We start from the raw sequence: 16288 nt of genomic DNA on the forward strand, positions 1-16288 counted from the left end.
AGACCTATCATCCTATGAAGTTTCAAGTCCATGGCTTTTATACATTAGGAGAAATGGCCCGGACAAAAATAAAGTATGAAAATTAACAAAGGGCAATAACTCAAAAATTAGGAAGTGCAGAGTACTGGTTCTTGTGCACTGCACTTCTTAATAATGAGATCTATCATCCTATGAAGTTTCAAGTCCATAGCTTTTTTAGTTGAAGAGAAATGGCCCGGACAAAATTAAAGTATGAAAATTAACAAAGGGCAATAACTCAAAAAATAAGAACTGCAGAGTACCGGTCCTTGTGCACTGCACTTCGGGTTATTGAAAGAAGCATGCATACCAAGTTTGAAGTCAATCAGACTTATAGTGACTGAGTTATGCTCCGGACAAGCTTTAGGGGACGCCGACAACGACGCCGACAACGACACCGACAACGACGCCGACACAGACGCCGCCGACACCGCCGACGAAAGTAACCCCTATATGTCACCTTTTCAAGGCGACACAAAAAAGACGTGCATAATCTCCATACTGCCATCTATCCATATATCAAGTTTCATAAAAATATTTTCAGTACTTTTTGCGTTATTGCGGGATCCAGTTTTGTGGACGGACGGACTGACGGACGGACAGACAGACGGACGGAGGGTAAACCTAAAGTCCCCTCCGGTTAAACCGGTAGGGGACTAAAAATCTATATATAGAACTATACATATATATACAGAACATAAATGCTATAATTAGAACCATGCAAATTTACTCTTAAAGCAAGTTGAACATTTTCTTTGTAAACATCTTTCTCATTATCCGTGTATATGAATATTCATGAATTTATAACAAATGACAAATAAAAATAGACTTCTACTTCAAATGTACAAACAACTAAAATCTGCACAAAAAAAAATATTAATGTTCCAGTCATCCACGTCCTTTGGACTAAAATTGGGAACAATATTCTTCTAAAGCTGTTTTTCCTGCCACAGTTTAAACCCCAGGGCTTTTATTTGAACAAACTTGGAATTTAAACACGCATTAGAAGATTTTTCATGATGTTAAGTTTTTGCTATACACATATATAAGGAAAATCAATGACCTTCTCCCCCCCCCCCCGGCAGAGTTAATTTTAACCCAAGGGCTTTTATTTGAACAAACTTGGTAGACACCCATAAGAAGATGTTTCATGCTAAACATCTAAGCTCTAGCTCATTGGGTTTTTTAAAAGAAGATTTTTAAGTTTTTACTATACACATATAGTTAAAAACAATGACACCCCTGGGGCGGGGCCAGTTTTGACCCCAGGGCTTTTATTTGAACAAACTTTGTAGACACTTATTAGAAGATGTTTCATGCTTAATATCTAAACTCTAGCTATTTGGGTTTTTTCAAAGAAGATTTTTTAAGTTTTTACTATATGCATAAAGGGAAAATCAGTGACCCCCTGGGGCGGGGCCAATTTTGACCCAAGGGCTTTTATTTGAACAAACTTGGTAGACACTCATTAGAAGATGTTTCATGCCAAATATCTAAGCTCTAGCTCTTTGGGTTCTTTAAAAGAAGATTTTTTAAGTTTTTACTTTATGCATATAGAAAAAATTAATGACCCCCTGGGGCCGGGCCAATTTTGACCCCAGGGCTTTTATTTGAACAAACTTGGTAGACACTCATTTGAGGATGCTTCATGCCAAATATCTAAGCTCTAGCTCTTTGGGTTCTTTAAAAGAAGATATTTAAAGTTTTTTGTTTCGGTTGCCATGGCAACCAGAGTTCTGCATGGAATTAAATTCTTTGAACAATATTTAAAGGTGACCACCAAAGGAACATTCCTGTGAAGTTTGGATGAAATTGGCTTAGTGGTTTATGAGGAGATGTCATTTGAAGCAAAAGTTTATGGACGGACGCCGGACAGACGGACGAAAAGGGATCACAAAAGCTCACCCTGTCACTTTGTGACAGGTGAGCTGAAAACAAATTGAACCAATAAGGAAACTAAATGCATCTTGTTTACTATACCAGCTTACCCCCACAGGTAACTTAAGGAAATCTACAGCTGGCCTCTCACAAGCTGCCAGTAGGAGTACAAGCACCGCTGCAACAAGATCAAGCACATGGAACCATCTATTATGAGCAATTTGGTATGCAGGCAAGGCTTCATGACTTCTAGGGTGTGTGTAAAATTTATCATTGTTTTCTCCTTCTTGTAAATAAATGGCTGCCTCCTGTAAAGAAAAGGACATTTTAGCTCATTTAGTGAATGAAGTTTAAACATGGGATGTTTGTGAAACATGTTTACCCCCACCCCCAATGACATCCAATCACTCATGTTACCTAATCTGAACTTTGCTCTGCAGACCAATTCATTTATAACGATTACATTGGCCTTATCCTACTGACTTTAAAACTATGTGGGATCTTGTAACAGTCATGACCAACCTACCTAACCAGGGTTGTCATTAAGAGGCGGCAGGAGGCCAAAATGCCTGTCTCAAATGCATTATGGGCCGCCTCAAAATTAAGAAAACACTCTTTGTTATGCATGATAAAGACAGAAATGACCGCCTCAAGTTCAAAACAAACCTTCTGCAAAAAATGTTAATGACAACCCTGCCTAACAACTATATGGACTCTAGACAAATGCATTGAAAGTAAATGATCAGATAAACTTTTTTTTCAGTCTAAGACACAGTAACTACCATGTCATTGACTTAACCACAAAATCAGTATGGGCAATTTACAGGTCATATCCAATCTCTAGACCCTAGGCAAAGGCAATCTCAAATAATTGATTCGACAATCTTTAAGTGGTCAGGGTCGAAGTGACCGTAACCTTTGACCTGTCATCTACTGACCTCAAAATGATTCGGTCATCTCTGACCAACCATCGAACTAAATCTTAAGGACAGGTTGCAGACCAAGTTCAATCATTCAATCAATGATCATTCATGCTTTTTGTGATGAAGGTCACAGTGACTTTAACCTTTAGACTTCCTGACTTTGATTGATAATTGTCAACAGGTCAATACCAAGATTCTGGCCACATCTTAGAATGTTTGGCAAAATTGTTCTCGATAAAATAATCAGATAAGCTTTTTATGGCCAATGTCATAATGACCTATAACTACTGACAACAAAATCAATTGAGGTCATCAACAATGAAAAAAAACTCCAAACCAAATCTCAAGGACTGTAGGTCAAGTGTTCTCTATATCAGATAAAACTTGCAAATTGATTTACTACATGAGCAAAACAATATACCCCCACTTCTTGGAAAGAAAGACATAACTTAAGCTTGACCGCAAAGCAAGTGTTCATATCCAATGTAAGCCTTAAAGGGAGACACAGGCAAAATTTTCATTTCTTTGTTTTGATTTTTTTATTCATTATTCTGTAAATGTCCTCAAAATAAATACACTAGGCAGTCAAAGGAACAAAACTTCTTTATAAAGAATAAAATGGTGGTTTCCTATCTTGACCCAGGTTAGAGCTTTAGATTTCAAAATAGTTGCCACAGTGAACTCTGGAAACGTTAAAGAACATGTCAAATAAATGACCTAGACTTGTGTCAATCATACAATATCCACAATATCTGTTATTGTAACTTCCAAGGTTAATTCAAGTCACATGGCTTGTTTTAAAACTACTTGATGATTCTGTCAGCGTCTAAATTTAGTTCAATATATCTAGACATATTTACGCTTCAAACCTGAAATATATAGAATTTATACCGAAATTCATTCTGGGACTTTGAGTACATTTAATCCTTTTAATATTTTTGTCATTTATTTACCTGAGTATCCCTTTACTGAATCTGATTCTTATATTAATTACAATTCAATACATGATAAAACATCACCAAGAGCCAAGTCAGACTTAACCAGCAATCCATGTATTTACCATTTAAGGTTGCTGTAACTTTTTAACTTGCTTAAAGTGATATTTGAAACTTTCTTCGGCTGATTTGATAATAGGACTTGTGCACTAACATTTAAACTGTGCTTTGGTTTAAACATATTTATTTAAACTCAATTGCGAAGCAAGTTCTTGCAACTTATATTAATCACATTCGAGTCCGCTTCCTGGAACCAACCAGTACTGGTGTCGTATGAAGAAACATGGTCGTAAACTGTGCTTTATTTCAGGAAATTTTAATCCCAAATTTTTATCAGTAATGAGTCATGTTAGACTATACCCCAGGGTCTGAAAGCCTAGTTTTTTTCTTGTGACACAGGTCTTCAAAGTTCAAAATGCTCATTTTTATCTTAACTTAAATATCATCATCATTTACAATAATTCATAACATGCACGGGTTATGTTGGTAGAATCAGTTTTCACCAGCCTTCTAAAGGTAAAAAGCTTACAAAAAATGCTATTATTTCAATTACAATATTTCTTTTTTATCTTTGGTTTTTCTGTTACAGTTTCTGAATTGATATTCATTGGCCATTGCTTTCTAGACATTAATAAAATTACAAAGATTACTTTTTTTTATTGATGACATAATATTACCTGGTTTATGTTTTGCTACTATTATGACAGTAAAATTATTTCACATTTAATGCTGTTTTTTTCATCATATAATAAGCATCTAGCATGCTATAAATGATATAAATCTGTTATTTAAACATTATAAAACACAGGTTGCCTTTTGTTTAAGAGAAAAAAATCCTTTTCATTACGACACTTAATGTGCCAATATACAGTTACAACTTAAAAGCATTGTAAAATAACTATACAACTATTGCATAGTAACCGTTATATGTTATCTCATTCTAAAATCTCATCTGTCATGCATTTTCCTCAATGCTTTTTACAGGTTTTGTCCTTTTTTGTTGATTTTGATTTAGGCGCATTTCTAAAGTTTCTTTCTTTTTTGAGTGAGTGTGTGCTGGGTTTTTTCTGTTTAGTTCTACTTTTTAAAAATCATAATAATGACAAGGTAGTAACGGGGTGTTAAATTTCAATATGATGCAATATTAATATTGTATGTACTACTGGGTACTGTTACCGTAAAATTCCTATTAAACGCCCCCTTGGGCTAAACATTTTCCAAAAGGGGGGCTATTATTACAACAGGTTTTTTCCTAAATCCAAAAATCATTGAAAATACATTTAGTGTTAACAAGTGTTGGTAATAACAATAAAATGTGTTAAGATTTCAAGTTCATGTAATACATTTTTGTTTTTACTTTGAAATAAAATGGATTCTGAAGGATTTGAATAAAATTACGGATTTATTAAAGAGTTCACCACTGATGAGCAGATTTTTTTCCATATCAAAAAGCCTGGGGGAGGGCTTTTATTAGGGGAGGGGCGTTTATTAGGATATTTACGGTATTTATCAAGGGATTGCGAAATACATATTACCTTAGATTTATGCAAGAATTATGTATGAGGAAAGCTTGCACTGTTATTATCAATAGAAAATATTTTAATATGTTCACATGCAATTTGCTAAATAAACATGAAGTTTTCTTGCTTGTGAAATAAAGTGACAACACCTTGTGATTACATGTTAAAAGCAGTGTCTATTCTAGGGTTTTTAAAAACCGGGGGGGTTTTTTTTCGGGGAAAATTTTAGAATTTTACATTTTTTGAAATTTTTTTTTTTCTTTTTTCTTAAAATTTTCCCCCCGCCTCTGGGAAAATAGGGGGGAATTCCCCAAAAAAAAGCGGGGCCCCCCCTCCCCCCCTGAATAGACATGTAAATTTTGGTGTACTTGGGGGAAATTTTTTTAAAAATAAAAAAAAAGATTTAAAAAATATTTTTATGGGTTTGTTAATTTCCCCGTTACACAAGAACCTGTTTATAATGGGTAAATAAATGTATACTCGGGGAAAAAGCAAATATATTTCCAACAAAATTACCTGGGACTCTTTTTTTGGGGCAAAAAACTGGCATCTAACGGATAAATCAAATATATCGCTATTTATTTGTTTACATCACATGTTAGTTAAAAGTGGTGTATTGGTATAGATGTCAGGCTGCAGATCTGAAGGTCTCTTGTTCGTTCCTAACCAACAACACATTATTTCAAAGTAGAGGTTTTTATACACAGTTACATTTTTATATTTCATTACATAATGTTAAAATAATAAGTCTCAGATAAAAAGTACAGCTTCTCTATATAACAAATCGATGAATCGACAAGTAGATTTCTCTAGAACTGTCAGTAGTACTGCGCATACTGGCAATTGCTGTGTCACTGCTTGAGCCATCACTATATATATATATCATCAAGGTTTATAATAATTTTCTCCATATCATGGTCTCTGTTGCAGTCAAAAGAAATAAAAGTGGCTGATCCAGGATTCGAACCTACGAGTTTATGTCTATATTCTTAAAGTGAAAGACCTTTACCAATTGCTGTAAGAGAGATTCTAACTTAGACCATCTAACAACTGGTTATATACATTCATATCAATTTACATGTAGATCGTAAGGTTTATGGAATTGACCATACAGTCAAAAGCAAGAGTGACAGGTCAATATTATTGTTGGACAATCCCTTAAACTGTTGAATTTGTGTAATGACCTTGCCTTAAAGGGGTTTCAATATAATAAAACTTGAGCTACCAACAGTATTGAGACTAGCTAGTCTGAAAGGACGTGCAGGCTGGCCTATATCTATGCCAAAGGTAATAAAAGCATGACAAATCTAATAAGGAAAGTCAGTCATCACTATACATCAGCCACCTAAACTGTATAAAAGATTTAATATATACTGTACTACATGTATGTAAACAAGAGTCAAGATATTATATAGATTAGAAAGATCTTCCTGACATGATATCAGATAGCCATTGACCATTTCACAATTTATAATCTATTTCCTTAAATAGAAAGAAGTGCTCAATTATGACATTTTCAAACTAGCACAATACATATAAGAAACAGACAAATGTCCCAGGAAAGAAACCATGACCTTTGACCCACAGGGAAGGTATGGTTACCAAAATTTTTTAAACAAAAACATTTGCTTCAAATATTAACTGTGACCTTGGCCTTTGTGCCGTGTCTACAACACATTACAGCTCAATGTGCCAGACATTTATGCATATTCATTTCAAAATCCATCTGTGAATGATAAAGTTACATCTATTCATATTTCACAAAATTAATCACAATTTAAAATAACTGGGTGACATATGTCTTCTTGACCTTTGAGCTGGATACCCAATTCTTGTGTGTGACATGTTGTCAATATGTCAAATACATTTTAAGCAAGTCATCAGAAATGACATAATTGTTGACCAAAAATGACCCATCAATGCATTTTTATGAAATATTTTCCAAACTTGAGTCTAAGTTTTATGACCTTGGGCTGCAAACCTAGGTCTTGTATAGTTATAGCTGATGGTCTTGTAATATCACTAAATGTAAAATTGGTTGGTCATGCAGACTAGGTATAGAGTACTTATTCAACAGTATAGATGGAATGAATAATTATAAGATATATTATGCTTAAATATACTGATAGCTGTTAAACATTTTTTTTTTAATTTATAAAAAATCTTTTGAGTACATACAGAGAATGCATGTTATGTTTTTATTCTACCACATCCGTGATTCTACACCCTTACCAGCAACCACAATATAAATACATTGTGCCATTAAAAAAACTGCCTGTTTTCTTAAAGGACCAAATTAACTTTACCAGTAATAGGGAATGCAGCTTCCCAAACACAGTTTGGACATTATCTTATTCAAATTAAGACAGTTTCTGTTTCAGCAAGAATTTTCTTAGATTTTAATAAATTTCTACAATTAAAATATTTCACTTCAAGATGAACATAGTATATCTTAACTGTTCTAAAAAATGTTCCCTAGCTCTCCTTTACAGACAGACCATTAAATAACGATCATGTACCTCTTTTCAGGGGACATAATTTATAAAAATCTGTAAATCTAAACACTTACAAGATAGTTCAGCTTCCAGACTTTTGAACTTTTGGGTGTCCGAGTTTGAACATCGATTGCAAAGTTTCCAGTCTCTCCTATGATGTCATTATTCGGGTCATCTGAAAATTCAAACATCATCTTTACACTGATTTGTGAAAACACACCCTAGCTCATCTCATATTAAACCTTCTTATTTTTAATATCCTTTTTCTATACTCCTAATATATTTTTTCTTCACTTTCATTTTTGAAATAAAATAACATCCACTTCTGATTTACGTAATATAATTTGAGTAACTTAATCTATTTCTAATTTTAGCTCCACTTCTATCACCGCATGACTTATTTAATCAGTACTGGAGAACAATATAATTGCAACATATAAATCATGAAAATTTGTCATTTTATCACTTCTTTATAAAACAAGTAAACATGGAGATAAAGCATTGATCATTGGGAAAGATAACACCTAAAACAGTCAGGTTTTGTAATCCACCCATTATCATAATAAGGTACAAACCTGTACTTTGATATCTGACTACTGTAAAATACAACAACTTCCTGTACATTTAATTTAACATACGTAATTATTTATGTTTATGCATAGTAAGATCATTATATATTATTGTTTGGCAATATTGACCTGAGACATTTGAATATTCAATGACCTTTTGTTGGTAATTTTCGCATTCCAAAGTAAACCTTACTGATTCTAATGTAGATACTAAGTACATGTGTAACTTAAAGTAAAACTGAAGAATAACATTTGCAAAAACACTTGGCAAACTAGTCTCTGTGACAGGGTGTAAGATTTTAAGTTTCAAATTGTAGGTTTTAGGTATGAATTGTGATGAAACATTTTTTATATATATTTTCTTTAATATTTTTCTATCATATTTTTGCAAAACTTGACCACTATGTTTTTATAAATGCTAGATATTTAACACATGATTTATCAATTCATATTGAATATAAATTCAATGAAAGAACATAATAAGTTTAAGAATAAACACAAAAGATTTCGCAAAGAATCAAACTTTCAACTAAGCGATTACCATCAGGGTTGCCAGCATCGTAGATAAATAAAATTCCCTGACTTTTCCCAGACTTTTCACTGACCAAATTAGGTTTTTCACTGACTAAAACTACCAAACTTAAACGGTCTCCACCTCCCCTACAAACGTCCAATTCACCCCAGGGCTTTTTTTTCCTTCTATAGCAGGAGCCATTATAGGACTGTTTCCCCAAAAAGAAATTCTTTAAAATCATGCAGTTTTCACACAAAATATAATTTACATCAAGTTTTTTTTCTTCCCCTTTTGCAAATATACCATTAATGTATCCCCAAAATTAAGGGCAGGGCAGCTTCCCCAACCTGTGAAAAAAGCCCTGCACCCATAAGTTTTTTTGTTGTTTTTTTTTAATGCTTTTAACAATATGGTCAATAAAACATGCTTTATACATCTAAGTTTGGTAGTTTTGTGTTCAGTAAAATGTTTTTGATAAGATCAAGTCTGAAGCAAAACTATTATCTTGAGCTACAGAATACTGCCATTATAGCCAATATAATTAATAACAAGAGGGCCATGATGACCCTGAAATTACTCATCTGAATATAAAAACTCTCCATGAACAAGAATAATTTTGACCCCAGGGCTTTTATTTGAACAAAGTTGGTAAACACCCATTGGAAAATGTTTCATGCAAAATATCTAAGCTCTAGCTAAGAAGACTTTTTAGTTTTTACTATATATACATATAAGGAAAATTAATGACCCCCATGACCGGACCAGTTTTGACCCAAGGGCTTTTATTTTAACAAACTTGGTAGACACTTACTAAAAGATGTTTCATGCCAAATATTACAGCTCTACCTCTTTGTGTTTTTCAAAGAAGATATTGTTTCGTTTTTTTTAACTATGTACATAAAAGGAAAATCAGTAACCCCCCCCCCCTTTGACCCAAGGACTTTTATTTGAACAAACTTGGTAGACACACACTAGAAGATGTTACATGCTTGATATCTAAGCTCTAGCTCTTAAAAGAGGTGAACATGTTTTTTTTCCAGTTTTTACTTTATACATATAAGGAAAATTCTTCAAAATTATTTTTCCCTGACTTTTTAGGATTTTTATTCTTCACTGACCAATTTTCAAAATTCCCTGACAATTCCCTGACCTTGAAAAAATATCAGATTTCCCTGACTTTTCAAGTCTGCTGGCAACCCTGACCATTATGTCGTACTCACCACAAGGCTAACAAGCGGTTTAAGTATGGTTAAATGTATGAGAACTATACTATGATTAAAGCCTCATGTGTTAATCATAATAAATTACGGAAACTAACAAAAACCCTTCTGAAAATTGATCAGACTCAGGAAATTATTGCCATACACAACAAAGATTCTTTTAATTCTTTACAATGCCTCAAGACCGCCTAATTTATGCCAGGGTCCTTTTCCCAATATACTGGTGGCTAGAAAAGTTTCCATTGCCTGCATTCCAGTTATTTCCATGTCATTATCATGGGTGCAAGTTGAAAATTTGGAAAAACCGGAAAACTGTCATTCATAATCAATTTTCCTACATAATCATATAGTTAAACATGATGAAATTTGTCACAAAAAACCTGAACTTCAGGCATATGCCTGAAAACTTGCACCCATGCATTATCACACCAGGGTTAGAATAACCCTTCTGACAGAAAGAATAAGATAGAAGCCAGCCTGACTCACCTTAAAGGTTTTGACTCTATATGACACATATTAAATATGGTTCAAATAATTTGAACTAGAAATCTTCAAAACAAACTCTCTTAACAAGTTTCCTTTAAACTTAAAATGATTTTTTTTTCTGTGACCTAATTTTTGACACAAGGTAATTTTTATCAAACTTATCTTGGAAACTATCTTGTATTAATAATTGTACCCTGTTGAAGTCCTAAATAAAGTATCTGTTCTATTTCTGTTCATAGCACTGACATTTCCTTTCAAGTGAATACCTTAAGCAAATGTGAAGCTATGGCAAGTAAATGTGTAGCTATGGAAATTATCTAACCTTTCATATAATCCATTAACCAGGACATTTCGTAATTTATTGATGAGAATATTTCACTGTTTTTTACTAAATCAATAATCATAAGTAGACACAATCATCAAAGGACTTTAAACAAGAGCCATTGCCTAACGGGAGCAACTGTCAACTTTTTTACTTTTTCTATAAGCAAACAAATAATCGGTTTAACTCTTTACCACATATATACGCGAAACAACGCACTTTCGACCCCCCCCCTTTTTTTAGGCCTGAAATTGTGAAAAAATGTCCTATTTGGGCCCCAAACACATGTTTTTGTTTGAGAAATGTTGCTAAAAAATGTGAGCACTTTTTTGGCGCCGCCCCCCATCCAAAAGATACATCAGGGGGTTCCCCTTCTGTTTGGGGGGTTTGAAAGGGGGCGGAGTCCCCCTCATCGCCAAGAAAATTTTGGACTTATGAGAGGCTTAAAATGACCCCAGGTTGATCATAAGGTAACGTGTAATCAACGCTGAAAAGCCCTTGACTCTATCTCAATCCCTTGAGAAGTTGCAGCACTTTGAAATAAATTTTGATGGAAAATATCAAGGCAAAATAGTGATTTTTGGCAATTTTGAGATGTCCCCTCGTTGTCATGATAACAGGAAATTTAAGACTGAGCATGTCGTTACAAAGGCAATGGTCCAGTAAACATTTGTGCCAAGTTTGATTAGTATTGAAGCATTTTTCATAGTTTCATAGCAGTTTGAACTTGTAAGAGGAGGCTTTTCAGTGAAAATGGCCATTTTTCACAATATGCTCATGGGGGAAAGGGTTAAACAAATTGTTAAAAAGAAAATTAAAGAAAAAAATTAGGATTTTCCTTTTTTTAACTTTAATTGGTCTGTCTAGTCACACTTATTACCTTCTCAAAGTATGAATCATTTCCATAAATAAATGACAAAGTTAAGAAAATATAAGCAAAATTCAATCATTTGACCATCAAGGTCAATCAAAGGTCAAGGTCATATCTTAACTATTCATCAGGTTAGTTTGGTCACAAGAGTTGTTTTTGTCCACATATAAATCAAATCTCTCCAAAAATAATAAAATTATGACAACTTAACCACATTCAGTAATTTGACCTAGATGGTCAAGGTCATTTAAAATTCAAGGTCAGTTCAACTTTTTAAAAGGTCTTGTCCAAAAGGTTGTTTCATCCAAGTACGAAATTAATCCATTGATTTCAGCAAATGATAGCAATAATCAGTGAAATTTCAATAATTTAACCTTCATACACAAATTGTCATCAATTTGAGTTTGACATATATATAAAGGTCCTGGCATAAAAGATGTTGTGACTAAATATGAAGTTAATCAATAAATAGATAACAAAGTTATAACCAGTCACAGCAAAAAAACAAGAGAATTTCATTAATTTGATGTTGAAGGTTAAGATCAATTAAAGGTCAAAGTCACACCTAAATTATTCAATATGTTTATTTGGTCATGTTTTGTCCAAGTATAAAACAAATCCGTACAAAATTATGACAATCTAACCAAAATTCAATAATTTGACCTAACATACTAGTGATAAGTTATTTTAAAATCCTTTATTGTTAAAAGACAGAATGTTGAATTATGTTTCAGATGGAAAAAGAACCAATGTTTATTAGATTTATTATGGTATCGTCCGGTTATATGTTTTGACGCTCATCTATTTCGACGCCATTTTTGTTTTGACCTTACAATTGGTGAAATGACCTCGTATGACGTCAAAAGTTGCTGACTGCATTGCAAGCATGTATTGACAACATATAATTAAAACATGTGGAAAGACAGAGACCCTTCACTGAAAATACTTCACCTTCATCATATGTGCTGTATTTTTTTTTATCTTTTTACTTAAGCAAAATCAATCAATGTTTATGCAAGCCATAATTTTGCAAATACATGTACAGCCTTTGGAAAGTCTTTACCGGTCCTTTTCTATTTCTATCCTCCATTTTAAAGTGTCATGTGACTATAAGTGCCCATAATATTCACTGTAACATATGGTGTACAGCTTATATTGTTTGAAAACGTTAATTAGTTTTTAATTGATGCAGAGTAGAATTCATAATAAGTTAATTATTTTTTATAAAGTTTAAAAAAGATAGAGAAAAAAAGCATTTTTTAAACGAACATATATTTTTTCAGCTCTGTAAGTAACAATAATTTGTAACAGAGTTACCCCGCCTCGGGAAGTTTTATATGAAGCATAAAATTGTGCTATTTCAAAAGATTGAGGTATGGATCTCAGGGCTTTCAGTCCAAGATTATGATCAATGCTTTATCTGCAAATGCAACAATAAATTTATTAAAGAAATAAAATGAAACAAGGAATTTAAAAATCTATCATGTTAAGCTTTGACCTCTAAGTGTGACCTTGACCCTGGAGGTAGGGGTGCAGGTGTTCTGCATGACATATCAGCTTATTATTGTTACTATTTGTGCCAAGTATTTTCAAAATCCCTTGAACTATGAAGAAGTTATAGATTGGACATAAAACATACCCTACATCAGACTATGTAATCTTTGACCTCTAAGTGTGACCTTGGAGGTAGGGACCCATGTTTTGCGCCTGACATATCATCTTATCATTGTGACTATTTGTGTTAAGTATCTTCAAAATCCCTTGATCTATGAAGAAGTTATGGACGGGACACCATATTGCGCATGTTGTTGCGCATGACACATTGTCTTATTATAACAAACATTTGTGCCAAGTTATTTCAGATTCCTTTGATAAATAACAAAGTTATAGACCGGACACGAAGGTGTGAAGGCTGGACAGACAGACGGACGGACGGAGCCTATTTCTATATCCCCCTTTTTTCTTCGAAAAGGCGGGGGACAAAAAAACAGATGCTATTCATCAGGATAAATGGTAAATGCATTCAAGGTGAGACAGGTGCACCCTTTAAGACCACAGCCAGGGTGTATGGCATTCCTAAATAATGGATAGTTTTATATGAAATAAAATATATTTTCAAATTACATTGCAGGTTTGCTCATTTAAAAACTTCTTTTGCTGTACATATTGCATTACAGTGAAATATCCTTTTAAAATAACCATTTTTCACTTAAATTGTGAATGGGTCCCGTCCGGTACCATGACAATTGTGAAAAAATATCCAAACTGTCAGACCCATTCTAAAAATTGTGAAAGACCGTTCAGAATGGATCCGTTATTTGGTACCATTTATATAAGGAAAAAATAGGTGTAATCAAAAGGCATTTCATATGACTGTAAACAACAATGGATGCATCCATGGTCTGTTTACTTTTAAAGTACAAAACTATTTAAGTGTTTTTGAACTTGTAACAAACATAAAATGGTTTGCAGGGATAAACAACATGCCATAGTTACTTTATATGTATTTTATTTAATGATTAAAGTCAATATAAAAACATCAGGGCTCACGCTGTCGGTCGCCATAGTCGCCATTTGCGATCATTTTATAAGATTGGCGATTATTTTTTGCATTTTGGCTACAAAATCTGGCGATTATTTTTTACTTCCAACAGTACATAAGGTGTAAAAATCGATAATGACTGCAGTAGACCCAATTAACACCAGCAGGGTAGATAAAATTGAGTGTCAACTTTTTATCGGTCACGCGTTGCTTACTATTGCCCGAGGTGATAAAAATACATGCAGGTGATAAAAATACATGCGATATGTAAAATTGTTTAAGTACTTTAAAGATATTGTCCAGCATTATAATAGCCATCAAATATCCGTCAATTAGCCACAAAATAATCTTCTTAAAATTGATAAAATGGATAGGACCAACACAAAATTTACCGTAAATTGCAGTAATGGCAAATTTTGATTTTTTTTGTTTTAAGCTGCTTGACTAAATCGCCAGTGGAAAACATTGATAAAATATTTAAAAAGTATTTACTTCCAACCAACTATTTGCACAACAACCAAAATTGTGAATATTTCTTCAGAAAACAGAAAAAATCCGATTGTCACATATTTTCGCGACACCGATAATTTTGATATTTATTTAAAGGTGAAAATAAGCTATGTTCTGTTTAAAAATCTTTACTATTATGGCAGAAAATTTGTATTACATTGGTGATGATGCCATTTGTCAGTAAGTTATTCAGAAAAAAAGGCTGCATTCTGTGAATGAGTTTGCAAGTGTTATTTCTATAGGCTAATATGACCTAGATCTCCAGTTCTGTGTGAAATGTGGAAATTGACAGTGGTTATAGCTGATAAAATTGATTAGAACAAACAAAAGAAATTGTCTGATAACAGCATTATGTAAAGTTATAATGAATCTTTTATTTTATTCTTATACAGTTATTGTACTATATAACATTTTTATTTTGTTCTATAATAACAATTAAAGTTGTGGTTCTATGTTAAAAAAAAGGTAGTAATCAATATACACAAATGTATCAGTTTATTTGAGAATCTTTATAAAACTGAAAAAGTTTTATATGTAATGTTTATTTAATCAACTGCTTATGTTGTTGATCGCTAAATCGTGAATAGTCCGCTGAACTTTTGGCTATTATTTTTTTAAGTAGAAAATATTGGCTATTATTTTATTTGAGCCAGTGTGAGCCCTGAAACATGCACTAGTTAAACAGCTTAAAGGCGCCGAAACTATTGACTCTGGGATATCATGAATAGAGTGCATCTCAGCAAATGAAATGGCGGTGCAAATGTAAAGCCTGGAACTCTTCTTGACTTGTGCACTGTTGTAAAGGTTGGACAAAAATTATGTGTTTCAGAGCCTGCAATCTTTATAGAGACTTGATGGTAACTCGATTTTTTTGTCTGGAAATAGTTTTAAAAAAAGATGGATGCCCCATCTGTGTTTTATTTTTTTATTGACAGCTGACATGTACGGATCAAGCCGGGACTGAAGACAGTGAAGTGTATGTTGCCTGTTTTGTTTGGGTTTTTTCATCCTGCACTACCCAATTTCATGTCTTTAAGGATTATATCAGTTCTCATACTAGTCAACCTTAAGATAACTTAACTTAATCTGTTATTTAGAAAGAAATATAACTTTACTGGAAGCGTAGATATCTTCAAAGACGTGATTGATTTCTTCTGACAGCTCCTGGTCCATATTACCCGCCATATTGTCTAATATTACTAAAAGATGTACATGACGTACCAAAATCGTAGGGGTGAAAACCCCGGATCCGGGATCCGGAAGCCAGGGTGTCCGTATTAGATATATAGAAAAGCTAGAACTCCGCGAGTCGGATGTGTCGCCTTTTTCTTCTGAAATATAGGTTATTTATAAACACCACTCTTACAATCTACATGTACCTTCATCTTTAGTGGCATTTGAACTGATTGTAACAATGTTACATCA

The 16288-nt window shown here is 33.3% G+C and overlaps 1 protein-coding gene across 1 annotated transcript in view; it reads right to left on the minus strand.

Annotated features, from left to right (window-relative positions):
* The window catches only part of LOC132738384 (two pore channel protein 1-like), a 43180-nt gene extending 27124 nt beyond the window's left edge, over nt 1-16056 (minus strand). Inside the window, exons 1-3 of the mRNA XM_060725876.1 lie at nt 15979-16056; nt 7904-8004; nt 2007-2204 (exon numbers count right to left, since the gene is read on the minus strand). Of these exons, the coding sequence (XP_060581859.1) occupies nt 2007-2204; nt 7904-8004; nt 15979-16048 (369 nt within the window). The 5' untranslated portion in view covers nt 16049-16056. The remainder of the gene's footprint in view (nt 1-2006; nt 2205-7903; nt 8005-15978) is intronic.
* Nucleotides 16057-16288: the final 232 nt, after the last annotated feature.

This window comes from Ruditapes philippinarum, unplaced genomic scaffold, assembly GCF_026571515.1.
Source record: "Ruditapes philippinarum isolate M1 unplaced genomic scaffold, ASM2657151v2 ctg917_1_1_1_1, whole genome shotgun sequence".
NCBI lineage: Eukaryota > Metazoa > Mollusca > Bivalvia > Venerida > Veneridae > Ruditapes > Ruditapes philippinarum.